Consider the following 19,650-nt stretch of genomic DNA (forward strand, 5'->3'; position numbering starts at 1 on the left):
CGGGGGAAGGCGCTGGGCTGAGGAGGAGGTTTGAGGGTGAGCCCTGTGGTGCTTGCCTATGAGTTCTTTATCTCCGAAGGGGCAAAAGTGAAAATGCACCACTTGAAAGTGCATTTACCAGCCCTGCTTCCTGATGGAAATCTGCTTGCTTTGCAGGTACTTATCAGGGTGCCACCATTGTTAAATCCCACGCAGTGTTGGAGAACAATGACCCGCTCACACTTCCCCCATAGAAATCTTTTGGCAATCCCCTTTTATGAAGAAATCACTCGATATTAAAATCGAGACTTCCCTTTTTTTTTTTTCCTTTTTTTTTCCTTCTCCTTCTTAAAAGCCGTGTTTCTTTCGTTGGTTCTTAAAGAAAGTCTTATTGTTCTTATTAAGTAAGCTGCTATTTTCCACCCCCTCCCCCCAAAATATATTCCTGTCCAAGCATAAGCTCGGGGCTTTCACAGTGTAGGTGGTGTACTGGAGAGGAGAAGCAAGCCACATGTGGTAATTTGTGGGTCTAGATTGCATTTCTACTATTAAAACTCTCCAAAAAAAGAGAAATATCTCAGCTAGTAAATGGTCTCAGCTGCCCCTAGAAGTGAGGCTTTACTTGGAGGGAATAAGTGGATTTAGCACACTGCATGCAGTGCAGGGATTTGCAACTACTGTCTTGGCTTCAGTTGCTGAGTTGGGTGTATTCCAGCTGCTTGGCAAAACCTTGCACACCCCCACTGAAGCTGCATGTTTGCTTCTGCTGAAGGCTAAACTTTATCTCAGCAGAGGCCTCGAAATAGCCCGAGTACAAGCTGGAGACATACTTTCCTTGGAAAACAACAGCAGTGGCATTGGGATGCTTCTTCCCTCATTTTTGCTCATTTTGGGGACCAGGGAGTCCCCATTATTTGATGAATGGGCATACTGTTAGTAATCCACCCTGTTAGTATTTAATTACTCTTGTCTGTCTGTAGCATGTTTACTCCAAAGCCTGTAGGTGTAAACCACTCTCTGCAGTTCCTTTTCCACAGTGGTAACTTCAAACGATTAATTGCTTTGTCTTGGAACTATGCAAGAATTTGTAGAACTTAGTAGTACTGATAGTAACTTAAAACACTCAGGGGGCAGAGGAGGCTGACTCAGACTTTCAAGTGTAAACTACTGATGTTAGCTCAGACTTGAATAAATGCGTCTCTAGGTAATAAAATCTCTTTACAGCGTCTGATTTGGTTACTTACCTGTGATTAAATGTGTTCACAATGAATTATTCTAAGCACTAAATGACCAGCTTTCTCAAGCTGTAAACTAAACACAAGCTTCCTAAACGATTGTGTAATGGCATGCAACTGCTAATGCTGCAGGTCCTTAGACTCCAGACAATTTTTTCAAAAGACTGAAATCAACTTTCAAAGCAGCTATACTGTGTCTTCCTCTAGCTGAACTCAAAGTCTCTCTTAGAGTACAGTAGTTGCTTTCTGTTTGTATATACACATCAATTTTATAAAATCTGTATGCATTTATATAAAAAAACCCTTTTATTAAAGCTGAGTAGTGAACTTCCTCCGAGTTCTAGATCTGCATGAATTTAAGAAGGCTTCTAATGTATTTTAAATGTTCAGTTGCATGTGAGGGTTATTAAAATGAGATTCTGTAGTGGTTATATAGCAATTTCATGTGACTGCTTCCACATACTAACCAGTTGGATTGTTTGATCAGGACATCAAGCCGATGAGGGACCAGATTGTCCGGGTGAAGAGATACGAGAAAGTTCCTCTGATCCTAGTGGGGAATAAAGTGGATCTGGAGTCGGAGAGGGAGGTCTTATCTGCAGAAGGCAGAGCCCTGGCTCAGGAGTGGGGCTGTCCCTTCATGGAGACATCAGCCAAGAGCAAAACAATGGTGGATGAACTGTTTGCTGAGATCGTCAGGCAAATGAACTATGCCTCCCTGCCTGAAAAACAAGATCAGTGTTGTACAACTTGCATCGTCCAGTGAGAGAAATTAAGAAAAACCTCAATCATGGCCATACAGAGCAGGTTTGTGGAACAGTCATAACTAACTGAGGTGCATAAGTGTGTTGTTTAAGCAAGTAGATAAAGTGTGACACGGAGTCTGTAGTCTAACCTGAAGGTAGTCTTCCTCCAAAGGAGACAGAAGCTTGTGCATTCAGTTGCACACGATTACTTGAGTCAAATGGGCTTCTTGTAGGGTTAGTCAGGGAACATTGCATTTACTTTCAGTAATTTTATAATGAGACAAATTATATCATCTCATCTGCACCTATTTTTGTCATTGCTGTATTTGACATTACGTTATCCTTAAAAATGTCTTGTGATGTTGCAGTGGGTTTCGTCATTGGTTGTAGTTGGTATCTGAATTATTTTCAAGTAATGGGAATTGTCATGGAGTTCAGTGGGATTATCATGACCAAGTTTCCCAGTTGTTTTGCTGAGAAGACTTGTGGCTCATTGTTTAAAAAAAAAAAAAAAAGGTACAGAAACTAAATGTACTTCAAGCACATTTCTGCCTTATCACTGGAAGAAGTTTAAAGGAGAGCCACCCTGGGTTGTGAGGAGTGGCTTGAAGCCCACACATACTAGTCAAGGACATGTGCAAATTGCTCTTCATCTGAAATCTCCAGCGCAGAGAACACTATAAAATGGCTTCCCAGTGCACAACTCCTTTCCCAGTGACTCATAAGAGGTGTGGCAGGAGTGCTGTGTTCAGAGGGGCCTCTATAAACCTTCCTCAGTCTCAGGTATTGCTTTGATTTTTATTTTTCCCACAAGGTGAGCTGCTTTTGGCCCTTTACGCACATGGTGGGCTTTTTCAGTATCTTTTCCACCTGATTGTGTAGATGGATCTGCTCCTTCCCTGCAGGCAGCAGCGCTGTCATTCCTGTGTGAGATGGTTCTGCGCTCCCTCTGCTCTTGAGTTTCCTCGTAGGTCTGGTTTCGCCATCGGCTTTAATCCACCCTACTTAGAAAGGGTCTTCTGCATCATTGGTATGCTCTGCGTGCAGCCACCTGGTCCATCACACCCTCAGTTGTCTGTTGGACCTGTCTTGGCAAACTACTCAGTGTCATCTCTGAGAGCAAGTGCAGGGATGAGGGAGGACATGAAAATTCAGGGGAAAGAACTGTCCCTCTTGACAGCTGCACTGCTTGAGGCTCAGGCTCTGACTGCCGTGTTAGTAACTCTTGAGTCAAAGGAGCTTTTTGTGTCTGAGTGACAAGAGGGAAAATAGGTTATTACTGGAAGCTTTGGACTATGTATCCTCTTTAATCTTGAGAGCAAGGTCAGAGAGTGAAGTCTCAAAAGCTTGTCTTTGAGATTGTTATCAAATGCTTTGTGAATGTAAAATTGTAGATGCTCCTGACCCTAGCACTGTCATACTAAAGATAATACACAATGTTTTCATCTCCAGTTCTCTGAAATAAGAAAAGGCTGCTGTCACCATGTAAGAGGTGTGTCTAAGTTCAAGATTTGCTTGCTGAAAGGTGAGCAAACTGCTTGTATTGGAGCAGAGAAAAATACAAATAAAGTCCTTCCTGGTACACTAATCCCTAACACCTGCAGAGCCTCACAGGGTTATAGGGAGGAGTAAATCAAAGAAATTACTGCTTTTTTAACCAAGTGCTTACAGGGTTGGTATCTTGAGTCACTTACAGTAACACAAATTTTCAGCTGGTTCTAAGGCAACTTCACAAGTAAAGAGTATCTGGACATAACGGTATCGTGCCAAAGGTGATGGCAGTGCCCTGGGTTACTGGTGGTTCATCATGTGCAGGTTGCTGTCTTCAGTTCTGACAAGATCAAGCCCTTTATCCATGAAATTTATACTTCCAGAATCAGTTGCTTCTAAGGGAGGCTTCTTTGTAACCTGACTGGTTCTGGATTTAGTATCAAGTATCAAGTTTCATCTTAAAGGTGAAATTGAGGTGGAGGGCAGGGCCATGTGTTATTCCTTTGAATCCTAACCTAGATTTGATGAGTTTCCTAAGCAAAGCTTGCTCTTGCTTCAGAAGAAGCATCTGTATTTTTGTGTCTTTGTGATCTCTTGAGATAGAGGATCCTACGATTCTGTCAAACAGATTTCCTCTCTTTCATTCTGCCTATCTCATAATCAAGCCTCTAGCAGCAAATACTTCCTTGCTTCTAGGAGATGCTGCTTCTGCCCAGTGTAATCTCATCACCTGTGCCAAACAAGTGTGTCTTTCCTGAGCAGCTTCCTATTCAGTCCAGATCTCACCATGTCTGGAGCTTCTGTTACTCATCCTGGCTCTTCACAGTCCTTGTGCTCCCTGTCTTTCACTTCAGACTCACACTTTTGGGAGATTTTCTTCTTCCTGTCTCCCACTCTATCCTTGTTCTTTGATTAAGTAGGTGTAGGATTTTATTAACTTTATGATAAGCCTTTGCTGCCTGCTAATTTCTGTCTGATGTGCTCTAGTGTAGGAGAGCTGCTGATGGTGTCTTGTGATAGCTGTAATCAGCTCTGTAATTCTCCTGCTTATCTGTGATCCAAGGAACAATTGCTGCTTCTCAAATATCTGCTTTAACAGTCACCCCTCCTAGGTAAAGTGAAACTGAGGAAGTGGAACCAGCTATCTAAAAACCTGTGTGTAGGAAGAGGGCTTGAACTATAGCTCTCTCCTGGCATGATCCTCATCATCTCCGAGTTCTGTTGTCTCTCTGTGTCCAGGAGGAGTCTTAGTTCTGGATCAGTTAGTTCAGTTAGTACATAGAAACAGTTGGTGTCTCTACAGTTCTGATGAAGAAACCAGTGGGAGGGTGGGAGTGGCTTATATACTGGATCTGGTTTTATCTGAGGCTGTTCAGTGTCAGTTTTAACTAACACATACCACTTAACCTCTTTATGGTACTGATACCTCAACATATCTGTCAAGTATGATGTTGTGTAGGTTCTTTCACAACATTTTTGAATAGCACTTGCTTAAATTACTGTTCCAGTCAACTGCCTTGGGTTAAATGAAGGATGGAACACAGCTACACAATCAGCATAACCCATAGTTTCTTCTAAAAATGTGCGTTGTTCTTGCATCCTGTTTCTTCCCCTCCCCTTTCCTGCTTCTGCAGTGGTCTTCAGTCATCTCATTATTGTGTTCAGAGATGTGGGATTTCCAGTAGCTACTCTCTGTTCCTTGATCTAGTATTTCTTTTGAATTTTCACTATGATAGTGTTTAATATTTTAAATCTTCTTTAAAATATGGCATCTGTTACAGTGCTGGTGCATTAAAGGTTTTCTGTAGAGCTACTAATTGAATTGGAAACACTTGAATATTGGGGTGAAAGACTGATGCTGATGAGTGATTTCTGTCCCCTCCATTCACGAGTAACTGATACTAGCAAGTGCTGAAGGAAGAGTACTCTGCTCTAGGGATAAAAACTGAAAGTATGCTGTCTTCTTGTCTGTGCGGCTATGGACACAAAGTTCTCCTGCTGGATTGTCTAACATCCACCTCTACCCTGCCTGGTTGTGGAAGAGAGTCCAGTGCTATAGAAATTTCATGGGTGAGCACAGCCAGATAAGATCCTGTATGGTGCTAATTGCAGTAACTGAGCACAAGTTAAATGGAAAGATGACAAACCGGAATTTGGGGGTCCCTGACTTGTAAATACAGGGGTGCTGAAAGAGCATATGGAAGAAAATACAATTACTTGTTTTCTCTGTTCTTACTATTCCCAGTAATTCTTTGCTGGATACAGCACTGGATATTAGATTTAGGTGAAGTTTTGGATGGATCTAACTCTTGTAGGATGAGGAGCTGCACTGTAAATTGTTTACCCCTCCTGTGCTCTAAGCAAAGATAAAACACCTATTAAGCAGATCTAATCCATCCCCATTAAAAGCAAAGTGTTTGGACCATAGAGGTGCCATCTAAAACCTGTGGCCCAGCAGCAGTGTGTGGGGACACACGTGCTCACCAGACTGGGTGAGAATTGCTGTCAGTTGGAAAACAGACAAACAAGCAAGCAGGCAAAACCTGGCTGTTTGCTCCCGTCAGCACAGCAGCACTGCTCCTGGATGCTGGGGGTAACCAGCTGTTAGGCAAGGAGGGGAGCCTTGACTGTGTCAGAGTTCTCTTGTCGTGACAAACTGCTGAGAGCAGATCAACAGCTGAAAGGGAACAGTGGAGTGGGAAATGTTAAGATCCTGACTCCTATGAAGAAATGACGTCCAAGAATAGAGAAGATTAATCAAAATCCCTGGAAAGCCAAGCATCACACTAGAATGAATTGCGTGCATGTGCATACAGAGGACAGGTTCCCAGACTTTGAGCTTCAGCTGAGGATTTTAGGATATATGCAGACAAATCTTGTGACGTGCAAGCCAGTTATCAGAAACAACAAAGATGTGGTGGTCACGTTGGTACCACCACTTACATTTGTGTGCTCAATTGAGAACCCTGGCATGCAGTTCTGTCCCTGCTGAGGCTGAGTGATCAATGCTGTGGGGGGTTTTTCATAGTAATTTAGAGGATCTGAATGCTGAGAACTCGGGTGTCAAAAGTGAATTTGTTGGCTTGTTTGCCTTTTCCCAGAACTTGTGCAAAATTCCATTCCTTCATGTTCCTGGATGATGTAGTGCCTCCTCACCACCAATCCAAAACCTACTGTATGTATCTTTGTACAAGAGAGCTTAAATTTCCTAGCTGTTTTGGGTCTTTAGAAGCAATTTCATATCCCACAGGGACACTGTTACAAAGTTCATAGCAGTAAGTTGTTACCTGCTTGCCTCTTTTATTTCCAAAGTTAGAGGAGGAGAAATTTAAGAATATTGCTGTGTAAGGCAGTGCTTTGGAGCTCAGTATGGAAAAGTAGCTGCTCCACACTGTGGGAGAAGCTGAGTTCACTTTGAATGTGTATTGAATATGGCTTTCATTAGTTATTTTGTTTAAATTGCAGATAAAACTCAGAGGAAACTTGCACAGATGCTGCTTTGGAGAACTTTCAGCCCAGGTTGCAGAGCTGAGCCTTGGTAAACCTGTCTCTATTACAGCACATTGCCATACATCTAAGTGCATAAGGTTGGTGGCCTCCAGGATCCACACACCTTAATCAGAATGCTTAGCATGTTTACCATACGTTTAAAAATCTGTTCTTTATCTATCAGTCCTTTTATAGCTTTCTAAGTTCATATAATGGCTAATATGCAAGAGTTCATTTTTAATATTTTAATTGATTTCTTTAATCAATTTCTGAACTTGTATTTATTAAATACTTAAACTCAGTATTACCTACTCAATGCCTTTTAAAAGAAGAGAGTTTTAATGGAGAATAAATTGAGCCTTAAACAAATGGTTACTTCTGTATATTACCTCGCATCAGTGCTTATTTCTGTTTGCAAAGTTTTCTCCTATGATGTAGTTGGTCATTCTTTGAGACTTTTTGTTTACGTGTGACAGTGTCATGAAAAGATACTGAAGGCACCTCTGTTGTATGGATGTCGTATCCCTTTTCTTGGCAAATGCAGCTGTGATATTGTGTTTGGAACTGGTCCGATTTGACAATAGGGAATACTTGAAATGGGATGTAAAGTCTCCAGCTGATGTTTCTGTTCTTGCAATCATGGGTTTTTTTGAGCTCATTTAATCAAAAATGACAATTGTAGCATTGAAAAATGACAGCACACTTTTCCTTCTACTGAGTTTCTAAACTTGCTTGTTTACAAATAGCTTCTTTATGCCTTTGAAAAGGGATAATGTATCCTTCAAAATGGGCTGTATGCCTAGTCAGTCAGCTCAGCTTTGCCTGGCACATTGAGACATCTAGTAGACCTCTGCACATGTAAATCTAATGCAAATAAGATCACTTTACATTTTATAGTTCCTAATATTTGTCTTTCTGAATAATATTTTAAAGCAATATTTGTTAAAGTTTTTCTTGCACTGTCACAAATTGCTTTTAGTTTGTTGTTTTGTTTTTATTCTCCCAATAAACAAGTTTGATATTAGAGACAAGTTGGTGTAACAAGGGGAAAAGCACCAGGTGTCAGTGATACTAACTGCGAGCGTGCTTTAAACAGCCATTGCCTTCCTTATTGTTTACCTGATCAACATTTTCTCTGAATACTTGAAAATTTTAACAATAACACAGGTATAAAAGAGCAGAATGAAAATGTACAAAGAACAGATTAAACCTTTTTGTTCAGTTTGATTAACATGTTGCATACATGAGAGCTTTTTCTAGCAGTGGTTTAAAACGTGTGATTTTTTTTTTTGCAGAAATTTAATAACTGCAGATCACCTACTGCACCAAAGTTCTAGGTTTTTAGGAGCCCAGCTTTAGTCATTTGAACATGCTTCTAGAAATATACATTCTTTCCCTGTAATAGCTAAATAACTTTGAGAAAAGCTCCAGTAAAAGCAGTGACGGATATATGAGGTTAAGCAGTTTAAAACTCACGAATTGTATTGTGGATGATGGCATTTAAAACAATAAAAGATCACCGGTACAGTATCTCAACATTAATGTGTTTTATTGGTAATAATGCAGGCTGACTTTCCAGTGTTAGCAGAAATAAAGATTCTGAGTCTACATTCAGTGTTGAATTTTAATCCTTAAAAGAAGAGGACACCAGGTTTTCTGCTTGGGTATTGAAACGTGTTTTTTTGGTTTTTGTTTTATTTTTTTCCTGTGGGGTTACTTGAAATTCCCCCCCCCCTGTTTGTACAAACTTTATGAACAGGCTGAGGCTAATACTTAGGTTTGCACTTTAATATCAGAAATAAACCAAACCTTGTATTCAAAGTAATTTTTTTTTTTTCCTAAGTGGTGGTTGTTGATCTTTTTGTAGGTTGTAGGGAAGTAATAGGAAATAAAAGTAATTCATAAAGGTCTTAGTTTTCCTTTGTCTAAGGGGGAAAAAGTTGGGTATTATTAATCAGTGGTCATTCCTATGGGTAGTTATCAAACCAGTGTTCATTTTCATTGACCTCAGCACAAAAAAAAAAGAAAAAAAAAGAAAAAAGGAAAAAAAAAAAACCTTTAAACTTGAACTAGCTTAGAGTGACAGGACTGGGAAAATGAGAGATGGTTTCTTCAGCACACTTTGGGGGGAAAAAGGGACCAAAAGTTATTTTAGGCTTCCTCAATAGATTGCATGTGAAGTTGCTTATTAGAGTAAGAGGCTAATAATAAATGCAATATGTATTGTCTTTACTATGGCATCTGTTTAGGAGTTGTTCAAATCACTGCAGTAGGGCTCTACAAATAAAAATGTAACCTAACATCATGTATCTAATGTACTGTATCTTTATCAGTGATAGGTGAAATCTGGAATAACAAGTGCAAAAACGGAACAATTACCTATAATGCTTTGTAAAAAAAGTTTTTTCCAGTAGAATTCATTCTTGTCATTTTGTAAGACAACCCTACAGTCCACCTGTTTGTAACTTTTTTAATAAAATAGATACCTGTATTACCAAACTGGGGTGACTAGTCTGTGTTCAATTTCTTCCTCTAAAGTGGGCTGAAGTGACAAGCTGCTGCTTTTTTTTGTTTGTTTGGGTTTTTTTTGAGGTACTGGTTATTCTAAACATAGTAACAACATCTGAATTGTTATGAAGGACTCCTTCCTGCTCAGGAAAACGGGGTGTACAACCATGCCCAGACTGGGTGAGAGGATGGGGAGCAAGGGCTGTGTGTTATCTTCCCGTGCCCTGCTGGGGAGCCTGCTCAGAGCACTGATGGTGCCCCTCCTCACAGGCTGGTGCGATGAAGCTTTGTTCAGAAGAAGTATCTGTGTTTGTCTTGTCTAAGTCTTTAATGTTTTTATTTTTCATATAGGCTTTTGTGTGTGTGAAGATGGCTGTGAGTCCTGACATCATCTTACAGTGTCTCTGTAGCCGCTCTCCACCATAGTAATCCAGAACTGGCATCTTTCCACCACACCAGCAAAGTAAGCCCTCTTGGAGCTCTGCCTCAGGAGAAGCAGAAGATTTCTCTAGAAAACCTTTCAGCTGAGAGTGCCCAGTAGAAACTTGATAATTATAATTGTAAATGCTCCAGGTTTCAGTGATACTAACTGTGAGAGTAACGGCCTTGAGTTTGCCAAGGCAATGATTGTCCTCTGGGCTCTGTAACAAAAAGTGCATCTTCCTCAGAACTTACAGTCTCAGTACTGACCTTTAATATTGCATTTTTAATTAAAGCCATGTGTTAATGTAAAATGCAATTTAAACTTTAGAAAAACTTGCTACCTTAGTACCTGCAGTCCTCAGTGATGTGTCAATAGGCAAAACCACTTAGCTGCTTACCACTGCTCCTCCAGCTAAAACAGTGTTAGCCTTATCTTGAAGGAAGGTTTCTATGCTGTTTCCTCTTCCTCCTCACGCTTCCTTCACTGAGATGGAGGAATAGTTTCCATCTGAAGAGGAAAATGAGAGAGAAGGGCAGGCTGCCCTTCTTAAGTGATACTGGATGAAATGTGTGCTTCCCTTAACTACCTGGCCAGGAGGCTGGGGGTGAAGCATGCCCTGTTGTGATGGGTCTCTGAGTGGTGGCTGACACATTAGGACTGGTCTTGCTTTGAGATGTTACAAGCAGTTTGATCACTGTCAGAGTCTGATTTCTCATGTGGTTTGAAAGAAGTTGTAATTGAGCAATAATATTCCTGATCCCTTGTGGTACTCAGTGTAACTAAGCCAGCTGCTTCCTCTTCCCACTCGGAGGCTGGGAAGTGAAGCAAGTACAGCCAGGGAGCCCCTGTGACCTTATGCCACTGGCTTGTTTCAGAGTGACAGTACAGTGCAGTCTGGGTTGGGGGTTTTAAGGAAGCATGCGAGATTGATGTTTAAGGCCATTATCTTTCAAAAGTGTTGGTGCTGAGAGTGAGCTCTGCTGCTGCTGTACAAATGGTTGAGTAGTGTCCTTTGTAAGATGGATGTGATGATAGTGTCCTGTTGCTTTAAACCAGAGCTAGCTGTTTTCAGGGGCTGCATAGATAGGGTTTCATAAACACCTGCTTCTTTGGTTTAACAGTCCCTGCTCTAGAAGTGCACAGACCCCACAGAAAGGTCCCCAATGTCCCACTTCCCCTGTGCAGCCAGAGGGCAGGGATGTCCCCCAGACTGTTTGGAGAGCAGGAGCTAACCGTGGCACAGACGAGAGGGCTCTTCCCACCCTGCTCCCCCACGTCGCACGGGTGACACGTAAATGAATCGCTAACGAGGGCAGAGTTGGGCCTGGCAGCCTGGCTGTGCTGGGGTACAAACCACGAACCGCATGAACCCTGGAGTGGGGACAGCCCTAGGAGGAAGTACAGAGATACCCTGCGTGGGTGGAGGGTGAACTGCCGGCCACACCTCGTGTCGAGCAGCATGCTGTTATCTGCCTTAATAGGCTTGACTAATTACAGTTTGAAGCTAGGTGGAAGTGTCTAGTCTTAATTAAAATGAGATATGGCTTCTAAAACAATATATGTTGACCTGTTTAAGTTATCTCAGCTGAAAAGTCAGCAGTCCTGGTAGCTTGGTTTGCTGGTAGGCACTTTGGTGTTGGGTGAGTCACCGCTCGCTTACGCGGCAGCTGGAGGAAGTGTGTGTAGAGCTACTGTAGCTGCGGGCGAGCTCTGTCAGGAGATGAGGTGGCCCTGTGCTCTGCACTCTGTGAAAGGGAGATAATGTGGCTTTTGAGTTTTGTTAAGTAGCCACGTTTATCTTTGACTGGTCAGTACAGCTGCGAGGAGCAAAGATGACAAACCTCCAGCTGTAAATCGGCAACAGCGTTCGATTCAAAGATCATATCACACCTGTAGGAGTTTGTTGGCTCTGCTGAGGGCAGCATTGAGCTTGCGATAGCTCCGCTGTCGGTGATGATACAGTTTGCTTACATGATTGTAGGGGATGAAATTTTTTGTTCTCTGTGTATTTAGTATTGAATCGACTTACTTGCTTCTGGTGCTCTCTTTCAAAGCTGAGGTTCTCTTTCAAGTCCCTCCAAAAAGTCTGGAGCAATAACTGATGGAGAAGAGTCTCACATGTTGCAGGAAACTGTGAAACGCTCACTGATGGGCAGGCTTTATGTTTGGTTTGTGATGTGTCTGTGCTCCTTGGTGTTATAGAATCACAGGATGGTTTGGGTTGGAAGGGACCTTAAAGATCATCCAGTTCCAACCCCCCTGCCATCAGCAGGGGCACCTTCCACTAGACCAGGTTGCCCTGGGTACGTGTTCTGCTAGTTCTGTCTGAGTGTGCTGTGACAGCTTTTTAAAAGTGACTTACTTCCTCCAAATCACGTTTCCAGTGATTAAGCTTGCGAGGGACTTGAGAGTCTGGGGTGCTGCCGGTTGCTGGGTGACCTCAGTTGGTTTTGCCCTCAGAAGAAGAGTGGTAATCGTAGCGCTTTCCTCCTGGAGGCACCATGTGGAAGGCTGTGTTAAAGATGGGGAGTTGTTTGGACTCACCTGGAATCAGATGCACCAGCATTGGAGTAATCTTGAAATTGGACTTCTTGCATGTAAATAAGTGGGCTAGAACCTGAAAAACAAAGTTAAAAATTTCTCAGACATATGAAAAGGGTTATTATCTCTCATACACTTGTGACACTAATGTAACTGGTTCAGATTTAGACTTAGGCTTCTACTAAAAGTTCTAATTGATAAATGACCACAAATCAGTAAAGCAAACAGGCAATCGGCTTTCTGGGGAATTTCTGGCTCTCCAAGTTAATTTTTCTTCTTTTTTCCTGCCTGTTGGCTGACTATTTAATCCAGTTTTATGTCCTTAGAAGATCTGCCCTGACATTAGATTTAAGTTATCTGGTCAGTCCAGAAAAGAGAAAATATGTTTGCTGTTTGTGACATTCCTTAAGGACTACTTGTCCATTTGGGAAATGTCAGATAGAATGAGTAATCATCAGCTTGGGATTCATCCTGCTGCTGTAATAGACCTTAGACCCTTTTTCTTAAAAGCAAATTAATAATGATCATGGATTCAGCAACAGCATGGTTGCTATGGGAAAACAAGAAGAAATAATCAGAATTTTCAGCAAAGCTGATGTACATTGGAAGAGAGAAAACTTCCTACAGAGCGTAGCTGGAGTGCTGGAGCAAGCTGCACTTACGTGGAGGTGGTGGAGAACTTTCAGAGATGACATTGGATAACCACTGCTGGAGGAAGGAGCGTTTTGTGATGTGTGTAGTTCCTGTCTCTGTGTGTTGGGTTGTCATGTGTGATCTCTTGAAGTCCCTTGCAGCCTGATGTCTGTGCTGCAGTCACATCACTGATCCTGGCATTGGTTTCCATTCAGTGTTCCAGGAATTAGCACAGACTTGCCAAATGCCCTGTGTCTAATCTCAGTAATGCAGATGTATTTTTTTAATAGGTTAGAAGAAAGATTTTTAGCTGCAGGGCCTGTCCAGTGTCAGACTGTGGTTAGAAGTACTCTGGAGTCCAGCTGTGTTTGTTTCCTTTTAACTATCCAAGTTGTTTCTCTATTAGCTGTCAGCACAGTTTCTCAGGCCATGCAAATTATTTCATTTTGGAGCCCAAATGAATAATTTAGAAAGGTTTTATGAATGTACCCCTGAAACCTTGTGCCAGCCGTGATGTAGGAATGTTTCCTGCTCTTTGAAACACGTCTGTCTCATCACTACCACCATCTGCCAGAAGGCCCTGGAAGAGGAGCCATGAGATGGGGATTGATCACTACAAAAGTACCAAGCTCCCAGCTTCAGATGGATGCTGCTCTATTGTCCTCCGCTGCCTGCTCTGAAGAATGGCTTTGACACAACTTTAGCTCTGCTTTAAGCTGTATGTCTGGAATTTGGCAGGCCTTAGTGGGACTGAAGTGTGATAAGGGTCTTTTGAGGAAGAATAAAAGGAAAATAAGGGAGATGGGGAAGAGAGGCTCCCTGGGAGGGACATGTTAACAAAACTCAGGATCAAGATCTGTATGGTGAGATGGGTCTGATCCATTGGCCTGGAGGCACCTGGAGAGCATGTACATTTCTTTGCCTAGATGTAATCAAGGCTTACTCAGCCAGAGCTAGTTGTCTTGAGCCAAGAGGGAAACCACATCTGTCATCAAAATAAGCAATATAGTTCCTTAGAGCTCCATCCTTTCCACTAGGATCCAGTCTCTTCACCCAGCATTACAGACTCAATTTGACAGCTTCCTCAGATGAAGCCTTTGGCTGTAGGATCTTTCCTGATGATGCTTGGTAAAGGTTTACACCACCCTGGCCTTTATTTCCCTTCTGAAGAGTTGCTGCTGCTTCTGGTCTCATAACTCTCTGTTGCCAGAGCTGTGTGAGCAGAAGAGCAGATGCTGCCCACCCCACCTGTCCTTCAGATTGCTGTGGTCTGGTACATGGGGTCTGTGATTTTTTCCTCGGAACATAACCTAGGAAAGATGGACAGGTGACTCAAGTTGAGCCTTAGGGAGGGGGTTGATGGGTTTCTGACAGCGCCGGTGAGGACAGAGAGCCTGGTCACGCGCAGAGCTCGTCGCAGGACTGCAGGATGACAGGTAAGCTCACACCGCTCTTGCCTTGCTGGTCTGGGGATGTGCAGATGGACCAGGCACAGTTCCCACTTGAAGCAAATCAAGGGCAGCAAATGCAAGTCCTGTGCTTTGTGCTACTACACAGATGTGGTGAGATGCATCTCCCTGGCTAGAAATGACTGAAGGTGAGGAGATGCCCAGGTCTTTGGAGGCATCAGTGCTCCTTTGGTTTGATCATTCACGTGGCTTTCTTTTTCTGTGTAAATGGCTTTCTCATGTCTTCGAAGTGATCTGTTTGAATTAAACATCACTGAGTGCTTTTTATGTGACTGTGCCAACAACAGAGCGCAATTGGCTTATTAAAAATGAGATGACGTTGTCTTCTGGATAGTACCAGGGTCAGGCTGTTATTTAGGTTTCTTTTCTAGCTTGTGCTGTCATTTGCATTTGCTTACAGCGAACTGCCTTCTTTGGTGCCTGGCAATAGTTCTTACACAGCAAATAAAACCTGCAAAAGGAAGAAAAGTCAACAACATTGTCGTTGGGCACAACCACCGCGGGAGGGAGCTTGGAAGCAAAGAGCTGGTTCCTCCTGCCACTGGTCTTCAGAATGGGGCTGTGCTCTGTCCCTGGGAATCAAACACGGTTCTGCACAGGCTGAAAACAGTAGAGAAATGGAAATAAAATTATATTTCACGACCTTGGTAGCGTGGTGTGAGTATATCTTAATAGGACTTGAAAGAAAGTTTTGCACTTCCAGTTGGTTTGTCTGCTGGGTGTCTGGAATAGCAATTGTATTTGGAGTCTTTCGTGTATAATTGAGGTTATTGATGATTACCTCATCTGTTATTACAGGTAGGTAAAAAGAGCCATTTACCTCAGCTGCTGAAGCTGAAATAAAAATATAATCACAAGAATAAGATTTGATATGATTCTGCTTCCTTGAGCATCAGAAACTGTTAAAAAAACCCAAAACCAAACCCAAGGTGAGTTGGGTGATTGACTTTTCTTTGGGCTTAGTGCTTAAACTCACCTAAACCTACTTCTTTTTTATTATTACTGCCACTGGATCCAGCAGCTGAAATGGCACCGTGCTTCTCGCCACGTCAGGGTCACGCTCTGCTCCCACACACCTGCCTGCGAGCTGGACTGAGCTCAGGTCTGCTGGTTCTGCTGGGATGGGTCCCTGCAGGAGACCTGTCTGCAGAGCAACCAAACCACTCCCCAAACCCCTGTCCCTGCTTATCTTGTAACCCTTACTGGCTGAGCACTGGTGCAAATCATTTGTGTAGCTCACGTGTAATCGTGTCATCACCTGCACTGGAACCACTCAGTGTGAGACTGTCAGACGATGCAATTCTTCCTTAAACTTGTCTTCAATTTCCAGTCTACTGCTAGAGATGTTTAACTTCACTCCTCCTGTCAGTGTTCACACGCAGAAGCTGCCCCTCTCCTGTCAGTCTCATCCAGTTCTGGAGACAGAAGTTATTAGTGCTGATGAACACCAGGGTGCCTGTGGAGCTGCTTGCAGTGCGTTGCCGTAAGTACAGCTCTCAGTGGGAATGTTAGTGAGATGAGGAGGCACAAGGGTGAGATGTTCTTGGGTAGGATTGGGGCAAACTAGAGAAAAAAATACTGCTGCATAATGTCACCTTCTGGTAACAAATCCAGGTCAGAGAAGCCTGATCCTGCAGTTGGAAGCTAATGGGTAAAACCCACTTAAACCATGAATCTGAAAATGCAGTAATTTCCATTTTCCCAGCAATTACTTATGAGTAATGAGTTACAGCACAGTGATAGCAGATTATTTAGCTGATGTTTGGCGAGTCAAATTTGATGGAAATGCAAAGGTATCATTGTTTATTATATTCAATAAATAGAACAGTTCTGGGACAGAAGTTTTTAGAAGGGCAGGACTTGGCTAGTCAGCTGTAACTGTTGTTGTATGCTCAAGATAGGCTTATGAAGTCAATGAGGAATGACAGTCATTGTTAAAGGTTTAAAGGCAGGACCAAGTGTGCCTGCACCATCTGTGACAAATGTGTGTCTGAGTCATCCCTGGCTTTTCCAGCCTGCTCCAGTATTTCTCCTGCATCTCTGTAAGGTTTTTCCTGGGACCTACCCTACAACTTCCATCAGTTTTTTTGTTTCCCCCATAGCTTGGAAGCACAGCCTATATATCCTCCTGGAATGCTCCTGCATGTATCAGGAGACCTTTGTTGTTCTCTCTCTAAGCTGAACTCAGTTCTTTCAGGCTTTGTTTTTTGAAAATACCTTTTTTGGGGCCATATTTTATAAAAAAATTAAAGCAACTAGTGTGTAAGCCAGGACCCCATGTGAGAGTGAAACAATTCCTTTTGGTGTGGCAGCAGGAACGCTGTAGGTGCCCTATTCTGGAAAGAAATGTCACTGTTTTGCAGTATTAGTGCTGTGGGTTTATTAACCAGCTGGTGATATTCCTCCTGTGTGCCTAGTGCTGCTCAGAAGGACTTTGGCTGTGCCTGAGCCTGCTCCCAGCGACGGCAGGCAACTGCTCGCTGGCCCCGCTGCTGGGTGAGAAGTGAGTGTGGATGTTCTCCTGGCAGCTCCAGCTGAGGAAGAGGAGACCTAATGTAAGTGTATGAAAGGCCACCACGGACCAAAGTCCACCTGGGTGAGTCCCTGTCTCCAGCAGCTGCCAATAGCAAATGGTTCGAGTGGGGAAAACAGGCTGAGTGCTTCTTCTGAACAGTGAGCCGGGTGCAGGTTCTTGCCTTTTGGACTATGGTGTTTAAAATCCCGTGAAGGATTTATCTTCCATGACTTCACCTAGCTGTCTTCTTTTTCTTTACTCTGAACTGAATTTGAAGACAAGAATGACAAAGCCCATGGTACAGCAGCACGCAGAGCTGTGGCTGCAGTGATGCAGGGGGAGCAAGTTACATCTCTTCTCTGCCAGAGTTTGTTCTCTCAGAGCCTGCTCCTCTCGGCAGAGACTCAGGGAGGGACTGGGGAGGTTTGGAGCATTTCCTCACCTGTCCCCAGGGCCCAAAGCAAACCCTTTTGGAGGAAGGCAGCTGAACTCGCTCACTGCCCAGTGCTGGGGGCTAATTGTATCGGGAGGCTCGGTGGAGAGTAACCGCAGTGATTCAGCTCTCTGTCAGATGTCCTGCACGTTACCTCTTCTGGCACCAACAGGGCAATAAACAAGCAAACCCTAAAGACAGCGTGAAAATTCACCTTGGAAAAGGGGCAACAGGGTTCAGGAGGAAGGATGCTTCTTGTTTCCTGCTCTGCTCGATCCATCCTGGCAAACACCGGGTTGTTTGAGAGGCTGCAGAAGACCTTCATTCAAGGCACTACCATCCAGTCTAATAGGTGGTCAGATGCACTCAGTGGACTGAAGTCCTTCCTGGGAGAGCTGATGCAATGCAGGATGGCAGTAGCAGGGTCCAGAGTATTAAAAATCAAGAGGTGAGCTGGCTGAGCAGACAGCCCTGAAGCACTGCTCGTTCCAACATACTGCTGCTCGAACCCCACTGCGCCTGGTGCTGCTGCTCAGGGTCCCCTCCCTGCCTGCTGGGATGGCTGCACTCACCTTCTACTTCTTCGTGCTTTCCTGCTCCGTTTTCACATTATTGCTTGTCCCTATGGATAAGGAGGATGTACATGCCTGGCTGGACATCAGCACTGACTCAGGCCAGGAGCCAGGCTTGCTCTTCCTGGGATGCTGGTGCTCCCCGTGCATCCTGCTCCAGCTGACCCAAAGTCACCTCCAGCAGAGGGAAGGAGATGGGTGGGAGTAAAATGGGTTTCTCATCTGCTGAGGTGGTGGATCTTCTCTGCTCTCAGCAATAATTCTCACATCCCAAGTGGGCTTTGCTTGTCCCACATCTCCTCTGGCTGTCCCTTACTCTCCTACCAGAAAAAAGTCTTCATTTACCTTGTTTGCCTCTTCTGGCTCCGCACTCTCTGCCCAAATGCCTCTACAGGGTGGTGAGAGGCCCGGCTAAACCCAACACAGTCTCCTTCCTTCATGCCATGGTAGTGAAAAAACTCCTTTTCTTCCACCCACAACCTGGCTGGCTGGTTCTTGGCTTCTAATGGGCTCTCTGGAGCCCAAGCATGTCAGGAAAGCCTGTAGCAGGGATGCTTGGCTTCTTCTGGGGGTTGGAGGCTCCTCCATCACACCCCTGTGCATCCTTCCTGCCAGTCCAGTGCTCCATCGTAGTTGCAAAGCCGTGCCTGTGACACAGGAGCTGCTCGCGGGAGTGCTGCTCTTCTCCTCGGTGCCCATCAATATTTGACGGCAGGAACATTTAAAACTGCAGAGGGTAAGTGCACTCAGCCCCTGCAGAGGGTTTGTACGTGACACCGCCCTTCTGCTGTGACACAAAGAGCCCAGACCCCAGCCAAGGGCACCACTGGAAATTTGGTCCTCAGCAGCAGTGCCTGCACACTCGGTACAGCCAGCTCCTCCCAACCACTGGCAGGAGATGAGCTCAGCTGCTTTGTGGAGCAGATTCACATGGAAAAGCAGATTTGCTTTAACTTTTATGCTTCTTTTATTGTCCTGCTCAGCAGAAGACTAAGAAGTTTTCTGCAGCTAAAGAGCTCCATGTTTTTCCTCTCTGCAGCCCAGACAACAAGCTAAGTGTGTCCCCTGAGAGGCTCTGTCCTGACATCCCAGGAATATTTGGGAAGCGTAAGTGGGACAACAGCAAATGGCCTGGAGTGACTTACAGTGGATGTTTCAGTGGAAACCAGGAAGAGAGCAACGAGCAAAATCTCCACAGCACTTTATGTGGCTTTTTCAGTTTGCTGGGATGTGTTTCCATCACTCTGGATCCCACAGGATCGTGTACGGTTGTGACTTTTTCCAGCAGCGGCAGCAATAATGACCCCCTGTGACAGTCCAGCACCTGCCTTTTGGCACTACTCTGCATTTATTCCTGCAAGCAGGGGCTCCTGCCCACACTCTGCCCTCATCCAAATGCTCAGTGAGGGGGGCTCATCATGTCCCCACAGGAGCTGGGATAGAGAAGTGGTGTGAGTCCAAGCTCCGGGCTCAGCAGCTGTGTTGCTCGCTGGCCCTGCAGTTGGGAGGGTTATGGCTGGGTGGTGGGCTGAGCCCTGGGGATGTCGCAGGTGGGCTCTGGTGCTTGGAGGATGGACCACCTCCTCAGGGGTCCTGTGTTAGCTGCCCTGCTGGG

General features: G+C 44.1%; 1 protein-coding gene across 1 annotated transcript; it reads left to right on the plus strand.

The window, feature by feature from the left end:
* Positions 1-1,701: 1,701 nt before the first annotated feature.
* Positions 1,702-9,439, plus strand: RAP2C (RAP2C, member of RAS oncogene family; the record flags this gene model as incomplete). The annotated part of the gene is made up of 2 exons (XM_010167196.2): positions 1,702-2,021; positions 6,917-9,439. A coding segment is annotated over one exon (279 nt), but the record flags the coding sequence as incomplete, so codon positions are not given.
* Between the last annotated feature and the right edge of the window lie 10,211 nt (positions 9,440-19,650).

Source organism: Antrostomus carolinensis, unplaced genomic scaffold (assembly GCF_000700745.2).
Source record: "Antrostomus carolinensis isolate BGI_N321 unplaced genomic scaffold, ASM70074v2 scaffold17874, whole genome shotgun sequence".
Lineage (NCBI taxonomy): Eukaryota > Metazoa > Chordata > Aves > Caprimulgiformes > Caprimulgidae > Antrostomus > Antrostomus carolinensis.